Source organism: Engraulis encrasicolus, chromosome 22 (genome assembly GCF_034702125.1).
Source record: "Engraulis encrasicolus isolate BLACKSEA-1 chromosome 22, IST_EnEncr_1.0, whole genome shotgun sequence".
NCBI classification, from domain to species: Eukaryota; Metazoa; Chordata; class Actinopteri; order Clupeiformes; family Engraulidae; genus Engraulis; species Engraulis encrasicolus.
In genome coordinates this window covers 15386706-15406185 of record NC_085878.1, presented here as the reverse complement: position 1 = coordinate 15406185, position 19480 = coordinate 15386706, and the positions used below count along the sequence as shown (strand labels likewise).

The 19480-nt window shown below is 39.0% G+C and overlaps 2 protein-coding genes across 3 annotated transcripts; one reads left to right on the top strand and one right to left on the bottom strand.

Moving 5' to 3' along the window:
* Nucleotides 1–111: 111 nt before the first annotated feature.
* nqo1 (NAD(P)H dehydrogenase, quinone 1) lies at nt 112–9195 on the bottom strand. Its single transcript, XM_063187794.1, has 6 exons — nt 9006–9195; nt 7429–7596; nt 6834–6964; nt 3831–3944; nt 3578–3679; nt 112–1345 (listed from the first exon to the last, which is right to left on the bottom strand). Exons 1-6 carry the CDS (start codon nt 9130–9132, stop codon nt 1004–1006), a joined length of 984 nt encoding a protein of 327 aa, XP_063043864.1. The 5' UTR covers nt 9133–9195; the 3' UTR covers nt 112–1003.
* On the top strand, nt 1073–18769 carry LOC134438275 (interleukin-17F-like). 2 transcript variants are annotated; one of them, XM_063187796.1, is made up of 5 exons: nt 1073–1169; nt 15975–16109; nt 16260–16450; nt 17073–17218; nt 18238–18769. In XM_063187796.1, coding segments are annotated over exons 2-5 (348 nt in total). In that variant the 5' UTR covers nt 1073–1169; nt 15975–16100; the 3' UTR covers nt 18240–18769. The 2 variants fall into 2 exon arrangements, with proteins under 2 accessions (XP_063043866.1, XP_063043865.1); XM_063187795.1 differs by lacking the exon at nt 18238–18769 and having other exon boundaries at nt 17073–17534.
* Nucleotides 18770–19480: the final 711 nt, after the last annotated feature.

Below are 19480 nucleotides of genomic sequence, written 5' to 3'. Positions count from 1 at the left end.
CCAAATAGGAGGGTGTTTGTTGAGATGCGTTACGTAGGCAAACGTCTTGTTTTGGATATGGATATGCTCGTCTGTAACATTTGGCAATGAAAGCAGTGCAAGTCTCAGTGGTTTCTTGAAAAACCTTTTATTATTTCATCAAAGTGTACTTTATTATAAAACGGATCACCGACATCGTTTCCATAAACATGTGCAATAATGTAACAACCCTGTCATTAACCGTTTGACAGCAGCATATCAGGATCAATAATGTTATTACGCCAATACTAGAAACAGTCTTAATATCTGAAAAGTTGTCTGGAAATGAGTAGTGGATTTCTGGTAAATTGGCCAGGGAGAAAGTAGGCATATAGCGCGCGCGCACGCACGCACGCACGCACACACACACACACACACACACACACACACACACACACACACACACACACACACACACACACACACACACACACACACAAAGGCAGGATATAAGCTACTATATATTGTACTTGCATCGAGGTCAGTCTTTTACAACAGTGGGTGTTAACCTATTTTTCTTAAAGCACCCCCTTACTTGTGCCCACAAGCTGAGCACCCCCAATCCAAACGTCTGCACGTGTATGCACTAAAAATGATTCAAGTGATTAATTACAATGATTCTTGTTTGATACATTAATCAGTAGACCTACCTCAATGAATCATCATGGGGGCCAAAAAGTGTTTTCATTTGGTTTTGATTTGGCCTAATTATATTGTTCCCAAGCAATTCCACAAGCAATTCCAAGCACCCTCTGAAATCTCTGGCCTACCCCAGGTTAACAACCACTGTGTTACAAGAACTTGTATTTAAACCCCCCCCCCCCACCTTTTTATTTTATTTTTATTTTTTAAATCTCATACACAATACATTTTCCAGTGTTAATTCATCACTCTGGTCCGTCTGCTATTTATCCTACTGTCTTGACACAGCAACATTTACTGTGTGTGTGCCTCTTAATCTCATGCCATTGCATGTTTTCCTAAATTATGATTTTAGAATATCGGATTTTGTGTTTGTTTTTCCAGTGTCCGCTTTGGTCTGGTTATTGGGAGGAAGAGGTTTTCCGATGTGATGGCCAGTGGTGATGCCATGGGGCTGGCTGCTGAGTTTCTCCTTCACCTCCTCAGTCATGCGGAAACCTCCCTGAAAGGTAAGATCAAAGAGTGTAGAGGAGGCAAAGGACAGTGACTTTTCTTCCCATATCCCGCTCAGTCGGGCCCTCCAGGCTTCCAGTAAGGCCGTCCGTATGGCTGGAGGCGTGTGTGCAATGCTCCAGAACACCTGCGGTTCTAGAACCTGGAACCCACAGAAATGAAGGACTCCATTCTTTGAAGACAAAATTGAGAGGGAGGAAAAGTCAGTTTCCAGGTCATAAAGTCATTATACTATACAGGGGAAAGCAGAACTTTACATACAAAGACACACATCATTTTTTTCACAATCATTCGCTGACAGCTTTATCCTGTTCAGGTTTAGGTGATTCATGATTATTGAAATGATTTCCAAATACAATGATTTCTAATTCCAACATTTTTTTTTGGGGGGGGGGGGGTGCACAGCAGAAATGTGGCCCATTCCTCCGGACAGAACTGATATAGCCAAGTCATGTTTAGGTCATCGCACACATTCCATTTCAGTTCTGCGCACAAAAGCTGAACAGGATTTAGATCAGGGCTTTGTGATGGCCAGTTGGCCACCCCAAAACATTCACCTAGAGACTCATTTTAACCCATTTTAGCCTGAGCCCTTTTTGGGAAAAGGTGCTCTCTGCATATTAAAACCTAAATATCTCAGCCTCCGAAGCACTTAAAAACATGAAATAAGTTGCATTTAAAAGATAGGACCCTCATTTTGCATTAGAATGTGTTCATTCAGCTCTAACACACCCACATTGTTAATAAAAAACCTAAAATCTCAAGAGCCTGCATGCAGCGTATATGTCACTTCAGGCTAAAATGGGTTAATATGTGCACCCACCTCTCCATATTCACTTCATCTTCATTCATCCTCAAGTCTGCCCTACAAAGTGTCCTAGATTGGAGACGTGCTTTAGGTTTGCTGCTAAGCTTTAACTTATTGGCTGCTGTTTTGAGATATCTTTCAATATTTCTCCATATAGTGTTCTTTCTTTCTTCATGATGCCACCGATTTTGTGAAGTGTGCCAGTTACTCCTGCAGAAAAACAATGTCATAACATAATGTTGCCATGATGAGTTGCATGTTTCATAGCTATGATGTTCTGAGACTGTCTCCCTTTTCTCCCTTTTGGTGTTATGGCCAAAAGAAATTTATACAACCAGCAAAATATCCTTATTTTTGAAGGCATGTCCTGGTGTCTGATGAAACTAAAATCCTCAAATGGTTTTATCATTTGACCGTGATTAGTTTTTTGGGAAAAAAAGCAGTAAGCTTGCAAGCCTGAGAACACCATATATGGGAGTGTCAGCATTATGTTACAAGGTTGTTTTGTTGTGAGGAACTGGTGCCTAACACAAAATTGATGGCATCATGAAGAAGGAATAACATGGCCATCACTTAGGTGAACAAGAGGTGAGATGGCATGTTTGAATAGGGTGGCTTACACGCATGGCCCAGTTTACACCAATTCTTTAGAGGAATCAGCCAGTATTCCTGCCAAGTATTGTCAAAGCTTGCGGAAGCATATCCAAAGCGCTTAACCCAATTCAAGGTTGGATTTTTAAGTTAATTAATCACCTTCATAAGTCAGACGATACTTGTGAGTCATTAAAAATAAATGCAAAAGGTCACTCTCCCTGTCCCAACTAGTTTTGTGGTCTGCTGTCAGCAATTGCTGCTGGCAAATTTTGGCTGTCATACTGTAGGCCTAACTGAATGAGCATTGTATGGGAAATAAAGGCTTGACATGAGAAATCTGACCTAACGTATCGCAGTACATTTACATGAGACATATAATCTAGAATTAACTTACTTTAATTCTGAATAAAGGTTAATTCAGCTTTGAAAACGTCATGTAAACACTTCACAATTTGGAATTAAATGAAAAATCAAAGTAAACTTCACAGAACTATTTAATTCGGAATTATTAATTCAGAACTAAAAACATCATGTAAACATAGAAATTCACATTTGTATCGACAGTTGGTCCTCTTGGATGAAAACATTCAACCCACAAACTTTTGTCTTTTAATGAAAATAATGAAGCATTGTCTAAAATTGGTCGTTGTTCTTGCATTTGGAAATAGTTGTGCCATTTGAAAATAATTCCCAAAATCACCTTAAATTGGACAGGATGTAATGTCAGAGAATGAGAAAAAAAGTTTCTTTTTTTTAATATTTTATCTGCTTCCAATGTGAGCATCTTTTTTCATAAATGTTGATGACTTAATATCCACTAACGATATTTAAGGTAACCACACTCAGTTACACACACACACACACACACACACACACACACACACACACACACACACACACACACACACACACACACACACACACACACACACACACACACGTTATTATGACACATGATTATGCAGTTGAGTTGGCTCAATATTGGAAGTAAATAAAGCTAACCTGCAGTGGCCACAGTGTTACATTGATGTCCCCATTGATGCCATCAGCCAGGAACATGGACTCCATGGCTCCAGTACTAAATGACAGCATAGCCTTCTTATCCTATAACAAACATTTCATCGTTTTCCTTTATCAATCAAATAACATTTGGTGCGATGGGCTTTGTAAGTGACCCATTGCCACAAAAACTTGAGATATTTTTAAAGTGACAATAACAGCAGAATATCATAATAGCAAAATAGTCAGTCATTACCCTGAAAACGCCATTGTCATACATCTTTTCGAGAGAAAAGGCGAATCCTTGTGACAAAACTCTGTCGATCCAACCTTTCATGATGGCAGGGACACTGAACCAGTACAGGGGAAACTGTGAAAACACAAGCATCAGATGTAATCGCTCTGTAATGTCTTTGTGACAAAAAGAAGAAAAGTGTACACTGATGTACACTGAAGATGTGACTGAGAGCAAATGTTGCATTTTTGTGGTAGACAAGACTGATCATTCTTGTTCCTACAAATGGCAGTATATGAAGAGCTATAAAAGAAATGAAGACACATTTTTTTATAATATTATTTTTATGTTATTGTTCTATTTGCCAATTTGCCATGACAGTAAGGACTGCACCGCTAAGCATTACGCAGACCCAGGAACTGGATTAATGCTATCTGCATTTTCCTTGCCAAATTCAAACAAGAAAACCTGTGATTTTGCTAATGTGCACAGACAAGTAGAAGTGGACATTTTTAAAATAATGTCTCTGAAAATGGATATGGGTGGTTGTCATATTTTGCTGAAAAAAGGTGTTTTTGAAAAAACCTTGAATTGGAGTCATGGAATTATTTATGTTCTATTCTACCAACTCTTAAGTTTAAGAATATATAGAAGACCCCCTGAGTTTTTGACTTAAATGTATATTTTTTCACTAGTGTATTGCATTAGTGACAAAAAACATCATATGGTGTGACATGAACATTATTGTGTATTAAATAAAAAAGGGGCATCATGTGATAATGTAAGCTTATTTATCCTGATTCTTTATCATTACTTTATATATGTATAGCATTGTAAGGTGCAAATATGTTACATTTTATATTATTTTGCTTTATCAACACACGCTGTCACACATTTTCTCAATTTTTTTCAATATACTTCAGATTAAACTGAAAGTAATTTTTTGCAATATACCAAAATACCTGAAATATTAGATGTGACTTGTATCCACCCATCACACCTATTATTTTACGATTAATAACCAAAATATCCTATTTATTTTCTTAATTATGAGTGTCACACCGAATGACATGGCGTCACGCCATATGATGAATTACTCCAAAGTCCAAAAATATGCATGAACTGCATTTATTAAAGAATCAAACAGGTTGATAAGGGATTAAGGCATTGTTCCAATGTAACAAAAATGAAAAAAATATTTAATATTGTTACTAAAAGGGTAACAATGGGTAGCTTTTAACATGTCAATTATTACACCGCCGTATCCATACCATGGTACCCTGCAACTGCTTATTATTATTAACTAGATGGATTTTAAGCTTGCTAAATCATTAAAGTAAGAGTAATGCTTTGTTAATCACAGAATAGTAATACTGCTTTGTAAATAATTAGTAAATAAGAATAAATATAAGTGAAACAGTGACAATAAAAAATGGGAAAAAAACATGACTGACGCAAGGTCATTAAAACAGTATGCCACTGAAAACTGTAAAACATTTGGCAACTAGACATGAACAGACAAACCATATTCTTGTGTGTGTGTGTGTGTTTTAGGTATGGAACAAGTGCATATTTGTTGGAGGTTTAAACTACGCTAAAAATGAGCCAGTCACATTTCAAGAGCAAGAAAACACGCTTGCACTGCTCAGATTGTTTGAGACAACAGGCTATTTCATTCCGGTTGTAACATATGCATATGTCTTTGTGGCCCCTCAAAAACATTCTGGTGCTAATTATCAGTGTACATTATACAAATATTAAGGCATATATTACTATAAATAATTTAAATATTGCATCTACTTCTCTCTTCTTTTCCTCATGACCTCCTGTCTCTTTCAGGATCAATTTTCTTCCTGTATTTCCTTGTTCTTTCTTTACTTGCCACCTCTATCCACCTGCTACAATCTTAATACAGTTGAAAAGTAAATAAATAAACAAATAAAAGAAAGGTGAAGCATTTGAATTATAAAAGAAGCATGTTATCATCAATTCATATTCATGTATGGATATTGTGGATATATTGGTGTCAGAATAATACATATACACCACTAACATGTTTTAAAGCATCAATATATCAAACAAATATGAATATTAGCCAAGAAAAATGAAATATATGTGGTATTTATGCATTAAAATGAAGCTCATATCATATGGTGTGACAAAATTGTAATATGGTGTGACAAGAAAATAGTCACACCTTATGATATTTTGTCACACCATATGAGGTTTCATTGCCTTATTTCATGAGATTAAGCAATGTGTATTCATATTAGCCATGTAAAACCATGCTAAATGTAATATGGCAAGATAGTTTTCAAGGTTATATTGACTAAAAAATAATCTATTGTCTTTATTTTTGTGTAAAATGTGTCACACCAAAAGACATGCAACATGGAACTGGAGGAGCGGTGTCGGATAAACTTGATTTTTTTGGGACATTATAAAGAGCTAAAACTCATCTGATAGCTGTCAATGTCCTTCTGAGGTGATATTGTTCTTCCTGAAAGAATGAGGACCCCTCACTTGGCAATGGTGTCCATACAATTGCCAGTTCAAAAATTGAAATAAGGTGTCACACCATATGATATCAATTTTGGAACCAAAATGTTTCAGTTAATGGTGGCTTCAAATTTATAATGCCTGAAATCTTCACTAAATAGGTTCAACAATGTATGTCTTGGCTATAATTACATGACTGAATATACAGAAAAGGAGAACATTTTCTAGTTTTTATTCAAAATCAAACTTTGGGACATGGATTGGAACCGTCACACCATATGAGCTTTTTCTACTTTGGCTCTAAATTGTGAATAAATTGAAGATTAATGTTGCAAGTGATTTATATGAACGTATACAACTGCACATTCTGAACAACATAAACACAGTTTTTAGCACCTTTTTATAAAAATTACACAACTTTGACATAGGGGAACAAAAAAAGGCCACGTCATGTCAACCACCCACCTACAGTATGGTGTTTTGTTAAATAGCTTCTCAGATACAACAGAGAGCACATATACAGACCTGAAAGATGATCAGGTCAGCCTCTTTCACTTTGCACTGTTCCTCTGCGATGTCCTTGGACAGTCTGCCCTCCTGCCAGGCCTCCAGCATCTCGTCTCCATACTTGAAGTTTTCTGGATCCTTCACATCACCTAGCCATAGCTCAGAGTCAGACTGGCTCTATCTTCATATAGGCAACCAGAATTGGTTGTGATTTATTTGGATGGTGATATTGACAGAACGGTGTGTATGTACCGAAAGTAAAGCTGCTATTTAGAGGTGACCTTACAATTCTACACTGTACAGTAAAGCCTTAAGCAAAACTATGATTTTTTCCACCAGTTTGGTACGAAAGCCCTGTGTAGTTGCCTGTTGGCTAACTATGGTGTCAGTACATCATCGTTTAAAATCCAATGTATTGCTAGGGTTACAGTAATATGTTGGAGCAGGTGACAAAAAAATGGAAGTCCCATGGACTACAACCAACCAAAATTCTTCCACTTAACATTCATTTCAATATCCAACTGTTTATCTAACAGAAAACCAAAGCGAGCTTAAGGACATTGATTGAAGTGGAGTAGTTCTCCAATATCTGTGTAATAAAAGGGTTGTATACCTATGATATCCTTAGTAGTGGCAGAGGCCTCAAAGTTCATGGCATAGAGGTCAGAGATGAGAACTTTGCAGCCCTGTGCCTCAAGTGCCTCCGCGGCTGCTTTACACGCAGCCGAGTTGAAGGAAGTTGGGCTCTGGTGGGCGTAAACGATCAGTGCAGTCCTGCCAGCTGCCAACATAAACAAATGGGAAAAATACACTGTAAAAAAAAACTAAGCCCCTAAAAGAACCTTCAGTTGCTACTGTGGGTGAACCTGAAAGCTCTCTGAAGTTACAATTTCTGGAAAAAATTCAGAATTACAATTTCTTACTTACAATTACTTACAATTTCTGGGAAAAAAATCCTCAAATAATCTTTAGGGGTTGCTCCACCATAACAAACTGAAAGTTCCTCACCAATCTTTGGGGTCACTGTTTTTCTGAGGAACATTGAAGAAAAACTCAGGGTTCCTCCAAGAACTTATGTCACCTAAAGGCTCCTATGAGAACTTTTAGTCTCCTCTGTTCCTTTCTGGAGTGCTCCCACATTAGCAAACTGAATGTTCTTTTCGGAAATTTTAATTTCTACATTGTGTGCGTATTGCATCACAAGACAAAGAGCAACATAAGACAGTGTAAAGTAAGTTTGTTACAGCCAAGGATGTCAAATGGTTGTTGAGAAATAGTATTGCTGATTACAATGCCATGCCAAATTATGCTATATGGCAAATATAACTCATTTTGTAGTCCTATAATGAAACATCAATGTAATATCAATAATAGCAACATCAATAATATCATCAAAAGCTGCTGGTGTTCGTGATGGATGTTTTCCCCCAGAAATCAAGCGTACTGTGTTTAATACCCAAACACTTTATATGGTTCCTTTTGGTTCCAGCATGTACGTATCTATATGCAACAACTGCGTTGTTATGTAACACTACTGCTGTATACATAGCCTCATCCTAGCCCTAGGCTACATGGTTCAATTATGCCACACTATTCATTACACTGAGTCAGTCAATTGGTCTATTGAAGCATCAGGGGCTACAAAAAGAAAGCATAGCATCTTCTTGTCTGTTTCAGTTGTAACCATGACCTGGGACCAAAAGCTTCAAATGCAGCTCTTATACTTTTGCATGTCTGCCCCACCTTCCATAAACAGTGAGAGTACTTTTTCAACTGGAAGATGAATCACTCAATATCAAATTAGTCTGTTAACTTGCACAGGTGAGCATCCACAGGTGAGGTGAATAGTTTGCATCAAAATGCAAGGACGAGGACACCACAAACTCAAAGCAATTTCTAAAAATATACAGTATGAACCTGCAAAAGGCTCAACACTCAGAGGGCAACTAATTTAGAAATGTGCTAACTTACACTTTATATCAATGCAAAAGTATGGACCTCATTCATTGACTTCCAAATGGCTAGTGAGAGTGTTAGTTTTCGAATCATTCGATGCATACCATCTTTATTTTACCAGCCGTTTCTTATTTGCATGTCCTAACTAAACAAACAGAGAAAAAAGGTGTGTCTCACCCAGGCTCCAACTGTTAGTGTAAAAAAAAGTCCAAAGAAGAACTACTAAGTTCTCACCCATTGTGTGTGCTCTGGAACAGGCGATCCACGCATTAGAGGTCCAGTGGTTGACTGAGAGTGAAGGTCTCACTGCAGCCGCGGCAGCTCTTATACAGCCCCTTGCTACGACTTGCGTGAGAAGCATTGTGAGATAAAGTCTCCCGTTTCTTGACACCAGTGCACGTACACCCAACAATACAATGCAGACATAAGTCAGGTCCAACATGCCGGATGTTTTCACTTGCACATTCCATTTTAAATGTGGGGGTGTGGACAAAATGGCCCCAAGTGGCCAGTATACTTTCACTCAAAGCATTTATATACAGTACAGTTTTTAAAACCTGCACAGGGACTAGCGTGACTTGGCATGTGTGCTCCATTTAGGTGTAGTATTGATTACACTGCACCTTGGACCAACAGTGAAGTTCAATTATGCACCCTCTCTTCGTGCAGTGGTTTAGTCCACACGCCAAAGGCTTAGTCTAGACAAGCTTAGAATGCAGCTCAACCTGTCAGTGTGATAAGAAGGAATGGCATCAGCACACATCTCTCACTCACTGCTGGCTAGAATGACAAGTTATCCAAACAACTTCATCTTTATTGTTCATGATTATTGTGTAATGAGTAATGTATCTGACACTGACACCGTGTATTCTCATAAACGTTTTTTTATTTTTATTTTCATTCACAGAGACTTCCACTGATAAAGACACTAATAAAGGTCACATTTTCTGTCCACAATATAGTGAAATCTTAAATTCAGAAATGCTCATCGTCATATCAGTCAGTCTGTGCTGCTGTGACCACACCCTACTATGTGTTCAGTGTGTGTTCTGTCTAATGCTTTCCCAGAGGGATTCTTGGTTGGTGGTCTGAAGAGTCAGCTCAAGTTGCCGTCAGGGTGCTCCTCCCTCTCAGGGAAGCTGATAGGGGGCACAAATGGGTCATTTGTCCCTGGCCCAGGGAAAGGGGGGTCAAATTTGAATCCATTCGGTGGTGGGGCCCTTTCAGATGACTTTGTCCTGGGCCCGTCCAAAGTTGTCAGTGGCCCTGCTCCCTCCTCTCCAAGTCTTCATTGGCCTTGTTCAAGAATTCCATCTCTTAAATATTATATATATCGCTCCCACACCATTTTCTCTCTACTCTGCAAAGTACTGTCAGGTACAATGGTGCTCATATGTTTACATACCCCAGCAGAATATACGCTTTCTCTGTGATTTCTCACAAAATATGAAGGATTACACAAAACCTTTTTTTTCACTCATGGCTAGAGACTGGCTTAAGATATTTATTAGCAATATTCTGTGTTTACTCTTTCAAAAGCATGATCACAACCCAAACTACCCAAATGACCCTGTTCAAAAGTTTACATACCCTAGTTTCTGATGCTGAATATGGCCCTGTTTAACATCAGGGACCGCTCTAAATTGTTTGTGGTAGTTGTGGATAAGGCTCTTAATGTTCTCAGATGACAAAACAGCACATTCTTCCTGGCAGAATGGTTGTTTCCTATAATATCTTTGGGTGTCTTGCTGGAACCTCACATTTGAGGTTTCCCCTGAGTGGCTCAATGATGTTGAGATCAGGAGAGTGAGATGGTCGCTCAAAAACCTTCATTTTATTCTTTCTGAAGCTAATGACGGGTTGATTTGGCTTTCTGTGTCGAAATATTGTCATGTTGGCACCGTTGGAATTTCAATTCAGAAATGCAATATGAGGAGTTTGGTTGGAATCAAGCCAATGGGCAAGGGTATCATTGCATTGCAATGATCATTGCAAGGGAAATTGTTCAGGAGGCATAGGAAAACCAAAAAATAACTTCAGGTGAAATATAGGACAACATGAAAAAATGTTTTAAACTGTACAGGAAAGAGGCCCTTGAGGAAAGATGGGCTGTTGGGGGTTGCCAGGAGAAAGCCATTACTGCAAAAATGCAAACATGTTATTTTGCATATTATACACCAAATAGCACAGTGAGAAGCATCAAAATGCCTGTGACAAAGTCATTTGGAAAAATGAGATCAATATGGAACTTTTTTCAGCCACTATTAACAGTACCATTTGGAGAACAGTCAACGGAGCCTATGATGAAAGTTACACCATCCCTTATGTGAAACATGGTTATGGACCACTGATGTCATGAGGACATTTGAGTTACAAATGCACTACACTTTTGGTCCATACTCACAGAATGATTAATACATTGCCCTGTGAAAAATACTGGAGGAAACTTGACACTCATCAGCCTTGAAACTGCATATGGTCCATTGTTTGGACATGCCAACATGACAATATTTCAGCACAGAAAGCCAAATCAACCCGTCATTAGCTTCAGAAAGAATAAAATGAAGTTTTTGAGCGACCGTCTCACTCTCCTGATCTCAACATCATTCAGCCACTCAGGGGAAACCTCAAATGTGAGGTTCCAGCAAGACACCCAAAGATATTATAGGAAACAACCATTCTGCCAGGAAGAATGTGCTGTTTTGTCAACTGAGAACATTAAGAGACTTATCCACAACTACCACAAACAATTTAGAGCGGTCCCTGATGTTAAACAGGGCCATATTCAGCATCAGAAACTAGGGTATGTAAACTTTTGAACAGGGTCATTTGGGTAGTTTGGGTTGTGATCATGCTATTGAAAGAGTAAACACAGAATATTGCTAATACATATCTTAAGCTAGTCACTAGCAATGAGTCAAAAAAAAAGGTTTTGTGTAATCCTTCATATTTTGTGAGAAATCACAGAGAAAGCGTATATTCTGCTGGGGTATGTAAACATATGAGCACCACTGTATACAGTAGGCCTATATGCAGTACTATAATCTATTTGATTTTATGCAGTCAGTTGATTGTACCCTTCTCAAAACATCATAACTGCTGAGGGTTGAATCTAGGATAGTGGTCAAGAGGAATTTTATGTACCAGTTTTTTTGAAAACTGCTGCTAGTTTATGCATTACCAGCAGGTGGCGTACTAACCACAAAATTGCATTTGTTCACATAATGTTGCTGTGCACTAGCCAGGGAAATCCCATGGAGCTTTGCACAATCGTCTGGTGATAACCAGGCAAGCTGTCCAGGTTTGTTGATCTACAATTTGGGAAGGGCATAAGTATACATGTTCAATTAGTTTCTGTTTGTTCAAAGCAAATATGCTGAGCTGGTATCAGGAAATGATTTTTTTAATGTTATTCCAAAAATAACCTCATTATTATGCCATTGTTTGTTGGAATTAAGTCAAGGTTAATTAGATATGAATTTTTGCTACCTGTATAACAACCAAAACTAAAAACTTTTGAGTGGATGTTGGATATTGGAGTGGACAGAAATATATATATATATATATATATATATATATATATATATATATATATATATATATATATATATATATATATATATATATATATATATATATATACTAAGATATTGCTTTTATTCTATGCAGAAATAAAAACACTCACCAACTTGACATCTTACTATTAAAGTATAAATACTGGAGTTATTATATTCACAAGTAAAAACTAAAAAACTAATGCGGTAAACAATATTTCTGTAAAGTCATAAAATACGGGTCTATTTACTTTTCCGCGTTGCTGTCTGCACGCTGCACTGGCTCTTGCTCCACCGGCTCATTTCACTTTCCACTCATACCTGGACAGGTATTTTATCGGTAACAATAGAAAGTATGCAGCCAGAGTTTTTGCGAGACACTTCCTCCTCGTTTCATCAGCCGGGCGACCGGTGTGTTTGGATTGGCGTGTTGGGGGAGTGTGAGCTCCACAGCCTATCAGGTTCAAGTTTCCTGCATGTGACACAGCATGAATGACAAGAGGATGACGACATGTTCTAGAACATTCTGGTGGAATACCATTTGCTCTTTCAAATTGGCCTTACCAATGTTTATCAGCATTTTAGTGTAGCAAACAACAGCAATCAAAGGATGATGATGAGAGAGTGTCGATTGCAATAGCGTGCAGAAACAGCAGATCCTCCTCAGTGACCCTTGGTCACCTCGACACCTGTCAAGGCAAAACCTGCAGCCCTCTCCTGCATGCTTAGTCATGCCTGCCCTAAGCAGACAGAGGCTACGTTTACATGACGTTTTTAATTCCATATTAATAGTTCAGAATTAAATAGTTCCGTCGAGTTTACTCTGATCTTTCATTTAATTCCCATTTCAATTTTTAATTCCCAAGTGTTTACATTACGTATTCAAAGCGGAATTAAGCTTTATTCAGAATTATAGTGAGTTTATTTTGAATTAAATGTCTCGTGTAAATGTAGCAGTTGATAGGAATTACCTGATGGCCGATGACTCCTAATGACCTGTTCTCTTTCGGACAAATATAATATGCGACGGGTACCGACAACATCAATTCTGTGAAGACATGGCCTCTGTTACAAATGTGCTCTTACCAGCATTGCAATGATGGAGTCGTAATGTCCCATCAACTGTCTGTGTAATGTCATAGTAGTAGTGTAGTGCTATGGTAGTAAAGGCTGTTCAGTGACTGTTGTACTTGGACTGGTGGACCCGTACACAGTATGAAGTTGCACAGGAAATAAAAATGTAAGGGGAAACCCAATTGCTCATGGCACAGGCACATCAAAAACAGCTCTTCCTTGCGCTGAGCTTTTACTTTCTTGGCAGACGTGATTCGCAATCTTATACAAACAACAGAGAGTGAATTTCCCTACAGCAATTACAGATAGACATGATGTCTCTCCTCTCCCATGTCAACACAAGGCTGGGGCACTCCTTACTGGGAGTGTTGTTGTACACAAATAGGGGGACAAAGGGGTCAGGGAAAGGCGGGTGGGGCAGAGTTGCCTCCCTTTATGTATTCAGAAGGAGGACCTTTCAGATTATTTCGTCCCGGGCCCAGTCAAAGCTGTGAGCATACATAAATCAGACCGTACCTATAACCCAACATGCAGAGCAGCTACAGTACTGCTTCAGGCCATGGTCATTTCCCGCCTGGATTATTACAATTTCCTCCTGGCAGGTCTACCTGCTTGTACAATAAAACCACTGCAGATGGTCCAGAACAAGGTGGCACATTTGGTATTCACCTAACAAACAAAAGGGCCCATGTTACTCCTGTATTTATGTTCAGTTTCACAGGCTACAGTGGCTGCCTCGATAAAAGACAAGACCTTGACCCTTGGATGCTAAACCACCTCAGGAATGGCCCCACCTTATCTGAAGGATATGCTAAGGCCAGAGAGCTATGCTCCTCCAATACGAACCGTCTAGCCGTGCTGCCTGCTCACTCTAAATGATCCCATTAAACATTAAACAAACTTCCAGAGGCAACAAGCGTCTTCGCTCTCAAACTTGAAGAAGCAAGTAAAGACTCTTCTCTTTCATCATTACCATTTACTGCACTGAGGCCTGAGCTGGCCCAGACCTGGCGTAGACTAAGGCATGTTGTGGATATGTGACCTGTACTCACACCTGTGCTAATGTACTTTTAAAAAAACAAAGAAAGAAGAATAGAACACTAACCCTACTTGCTGTCTGCACTTATTGTTTTGTGAATTCCTCTGCACTTTGTATCTGCAAGTGTTGTATGCTATGATCGTCTCATCAATTGTAAGTCACTTTGGATAATAGTGTTGCCAAATGTAGTGTAATGTAATATAAAAGCAGTCAGTGGCCCTGCACACACACAGGTATCGCCTTGACGCCTCTATTTCCCCGCGACTGCTGCTGCTATTCCGGTTTTAAAATAGCTCCCTCAGGTTTTTATTTCACCCACAGATGGCCAAGGGTGGGGCTTGGGTCTGGGCCATCTTGCTTTTCTATCTCATAGTAGGGATTGAGGTCATATGACATGAAACATGCAATGCCCTTTGAAATGCAATCTCTTATTGTTCCTTTCCTCTCTATACTCCGGTCAACCAGTGCACGCTCCAAATAAATATCCTATGAGTGGCAAAATGACATCATCTATGACATCAAATGTAGCCATATGCATTTCACTTGCTTCATTTCCAGCACTATGCAAAATTGGAACTGAACACCAGAAACATGTGGATTTGTTGTCATAGTTTATTTACTGCTACATACTCGGAAAGTTTGTATACTTTAACAGGTATGCATCCTAAGAGAGCTGATTGTCCACTTGGCAAACAGTCTGCTTAACCCATTGCTCTAATACCTATGCAATTGCTCATCCAATACTAATTCCTCAGCTTTACTTTAGCTACAGTAAGTTATTCACATCTATTCAATGACTTGCTATCATGCCTGTTGCAATAGCCAAAGGCTATGATTTTGCCCCAAGTCAAGGTTTTTTTTGCACGTTCACAGCAGAAATATAGTTCAACCTTGCAGCTAGCATTTCCCTGCATGTTCAACAGGTGACGTCCTGCTGAATGAATGTCTAAGTTAAGCGTGCAGGATTTATGTAGCTCATCACACGGGGGTGGAGCTACACACCTACCTGCTGCATAGTCAACATGAGCTGAGCGGGGCTGGTATATAACTTCCGTGAGGAGCTAAAAATATTTCGTTTACACTCCAGGGTGGGTTCTAGAAAGGCCTTCAGGAATGTGTAACTCAAAGGCTCACACCGCACTACTGTATGTTCTTGGATTGATTAACCCTGCAGCCCAATGTGAAAATGTTTCAAAATAAAGTGTCACCTCATAAAACTCAGGTATGATCAGGGTGTGATAAAGAGAGGGAAGGCTGCAAGGTTCATGTCTCTGACTATTCTGCTTGTGCAGTGTGCTGCATGTGCAAACTCACTTTCTCTCACACTTCAAAAATAACATGGGGGGGAGGGGGTTGGGACTTTCACAGATAACCTTCCTCCTGTTTTGTGTTGCAATGTTTCAAGCAGGTTTAGTTGACAGTTGTGTGCCAGTCAGTTTTTTTTTGCCTACTTTGATAGATGATGTCACCTCAGCTGTTGTATGGCCAATGAGGTTTCCTCTTCCTTGACAGAAGTACTTCCTTGGGTTTCCCCAGGCTAACCTCTATATATTCAGAGAGAGAGGTGAAGATGGCAAAGACCAGAGCTCAAGCATCACCTGCAACCGTTAGGTGTCAAATCACCATCCGAGCTTGCTGCTAACCATCAGGCCAACTGCTAAAATGAAGAAAGTGGGTTGGACAACATGCTCATTTTCATGTTTTTTTTTAATCGTCACGTGACAACTGGAAATGGAAATTTCTTTGTTCAACCATTTTTTTTTAATTCAGCTTGTCAGCTCAGCATTTATTTTGCTTTTCTTTTTTATATCAATCATGCAGTTGCCACTGCTCCTCTGCTCTGCTCTGCTGTGGATGGAGATGTCCTGTTCAGAGGGCAGGTGTCTGAGCTCCAGGAAAGCCAACGCGCTGATGAGGAGCTGGCTGCGGCACGTCTCCACACCGCCTCCCCGTCATCGCCACACTCACTCACACGACTACGCCAACCGCTCTGTCTCCCCCTGGGAATACCGGTGAGCATCACACTCTACTCTACTGTACTTAGCAACCTGCTGACTTCCTGTCCAGGAAAACTTAAAGGGACAGTGCATAGTATTCTTAAGTTCGTTGCCAATGTTTAGATTTGTGTTATATTTGTGTTTCATTAACTCAATGAACTGGCATGATCAATGAACTGGCATGATATTCAGATTTGAATTAAACTTTTCTTGGTCATCTTGAGGGCTGATATTCAGCCACCGTGAAAATATTTATTTTTTTACCAGTACATACTGTATTGCAGCAGGTATTGATATTTCAGAGGTGTGGCTGATGCAGCTAATGAGAGCAGACATGCTTCTCTACTACTCTCCAGCAAAAGTTGCAATAGATGTAATGCAGTGAAAGAAAGATCTTCATCTAAATGCCATTTGCTATGTCAGTGTTGACTAAGTGAATGAATGAATGAATGAATGAATGAACAAATTAAGTAATTAAGTAATCTTTAATGAGCACACAGCCTGGTTGCTTGAATTTTAATTTGGTACAGTATGCTGACACAGGTCAACTTGGTACAGGTTTGGTACAGGTTTCCACATTCACATTCTTCACATTCCATATTCATTTATTCTCATTCTACTCACTTCCTTTTTCCAGAGTCACACATGTCAGTAACACCTTTCCGTCTAACATACGCCATGCCGTATGCAAGTCTGGGGGTTGCTTCATCGATGGACAAGAGGACAACAGTTTCAATTCGGTGCCAGTGTACCAGTCTCAAATGGTGCTGAAAAAAAGACCTTGTAAGTCTCATCAGGGCCGATACTACTTTGAGGTAGACTTTATGAATGTGGCTGTGGCGTGCATTTGTGTACATCCGCGGTACTGATTAACTCGGACTGAGTTATGTCAACTGTATGACTTTTGATAAAAAGGAATTATGTAATTTCTATTCATGGCATCTAGGGGAGAGCTTCTAAAGCCTTACTAATCTTCTTACCCAACTAACTAACTATACCAAATGTGCATAGTCCACACAGTTGCATTCCTTAGAGGACATTTCTCGTTCAGGGGTTTTGAGTCAGTATTTTTTTTTTACTTATTTATTTTGTGTTACCCTTAAACTATTTATTGCAGCCTTGGTGTAGTGACACCAGTTGTTTTATTTGCTTTTATGCAAATTTAGTATAGCAAAATGCTACTTACTTTTTTATTATTTTACTTATTATTATACTTAAACATGCATCAAACAACAGACAACAAAATAGCCCTTAAATTTTGGCATATGCTGCTCAGAGAAAAAATGCCGTTGCCCTAAACAATCTTCCCTTTAGTTCAGAACCGTATTATTATTGCAATCTATTGCATCTGAACATGACTACTATTATCATTATTATTTTATGAATCCCTTTAGGTAACTGACTCACATGACATAGACTATGGTTGGGGAAACGGGCACAGAGAAAATAATAGTGTAGCACAACCTTTGTGTAGCGGGGGGCTGGGCTGAAATCTACCGGCACATGGGGTCCTTGTCATGGGAAAGTATAGGAACCTTTGCCTCAGAGAACCTTCATTTGGAATGTGGAGGAACCTAAATGCTCTCTGAGGAACCCTAATAGTTCGCTGAAGAACCTAAAAGTTCAAGGGTTCCTCAAAGATTTTTTGGGTACCTGTGTTCTGTGTGGAACTTCCAGGAAAGCCGAACCAATTTTTCACATATAGGTGCTTTAGAGAACTTTTAGGCTTCTCCACAGTGGAAAACTGAGGGTTCTTCAGGGAGTTTTTAATTTTCATGATTATATTTTCTGCCACTGCCCAGGAAAGCAAATAAGGTAGAAGAGATGGAATGTCCAGAGCTAATGGGTTCTTTCTAATATGCAAACTCCCGTCCTTGACCTGTACATGTGGACTCGCGTTTCGCCGATGCCCCGCCTCTGTGGAGAAAACAATAAAGTTTCACTGCTGTCAGCCTAGCCACAATAACTTCTGGCGGACCATTCTTCATTCACCATCCGCTTGCAAATGGGAAAATGACATTAGAATTGTGCTCTTGAGAGATATTGAAATACACATCTGTCATCAGTGATGTCATCACGAAGCCACAAGCAGGCAAGTGAGCAAGGGAGGACGAGAGTTAGGATCTTGGAGAGAACCCGATGTGACATTACTCAAGGACTCCACCTGCTGTAGCAGCCATAAACATCCAAAATGATGACGCTCACTCAGCTTGCGTAATACACTAAACTAGGGGTGGGACTTGAATAAAAAATATATATCACAATTTATAACATGACCAATGTTCCTCAAGAATTTTTGTGATTAACACATATTTTTGAGTGTGACGATAATCCAATAGGATATTTTTTTGTGTGACAATCATTTAAAAGGAACAAATTGGCAATGTAAGTTTGTAAGTTTTATTTGGCAGAATCCTTTTTTAAAATTAATCATAATTGTAATCAATTGTCTAAAGTCTCACCCTTACACCAAAAAAACGGATCAGATTGTTGCTATAAAATGCTAACCCACAGTTTGGAATCAAATACAAGCATGTTACCACAGTGATACTTTACCTCGTTTTTAGACATCATAATAGAAGAATTTTTTTTTTACTGGTTGACATTTTGAGGGTGCTTTTTTGTTGTTTAAGTTTTGTAAATTAAGAAAATTGAAGGATTTGTTACACATTTGGGAATACTAGATCCTGATCACACAGTATGTAAGCACTGCATGAATTTGCACCATTAAGGCAAGATACAATTCTAATGTGAAGAATGCAAACATTTGTTGTTCATTAGTTGACATAACTTGACGGCTTTGCCATTCCTGCACATTATAGTGAAATGTATTTAGATGTAGCCTATGCACTTTGTTAATCTTAAATTTGCAAGAGCCGTGTTGTAGCTAGTCATGGCATATTGAGTGACCGTATGAATTCGGATTTAAAAGTTGTCTTTCTTGCAAAGGATCTTAGGGCCACATTAAATAGCTTAGCGGGCTGCATGTGGCCCACCTCTGATGTAGTATATTAAAGAGATATCAATATTTTGTAAAGCGATGTA

Bases quoted from the DNA above. Each gene is read 5' to 3' on its own strand.
- LOC134438275 (XM_063187795.1), top strand. The intron at 16,451-17,072 runs GTGAGCATCACA...TCCTTTTTCCAG, and splicing joins GTCTCCCCCTGGGAATACCG to AGTCACACATGTCAGTAACA.
- nqo1 (XM_063187794.1), bottom strand. From the start codon at position 9,132: ATGCTTCTCACGCAAGTCGTAGCAAGGGGCTGTATAAGAGCTGCCGCG. The intron at 7,597-9,005 runs GTGAGAACTTAG...TTATGTTGGCAG, and splicing joins TTCCAGAGCACACACAATGG to CTGGCAGGACTGCACTGATC. The intron at 1,346-3,577 runs GTTAGCTTTATT...TTGTCTTCAAAG, and splicing joins TAACACTGTGGCCACTGCAG to AATGGAGTCCTTCATTTCTG.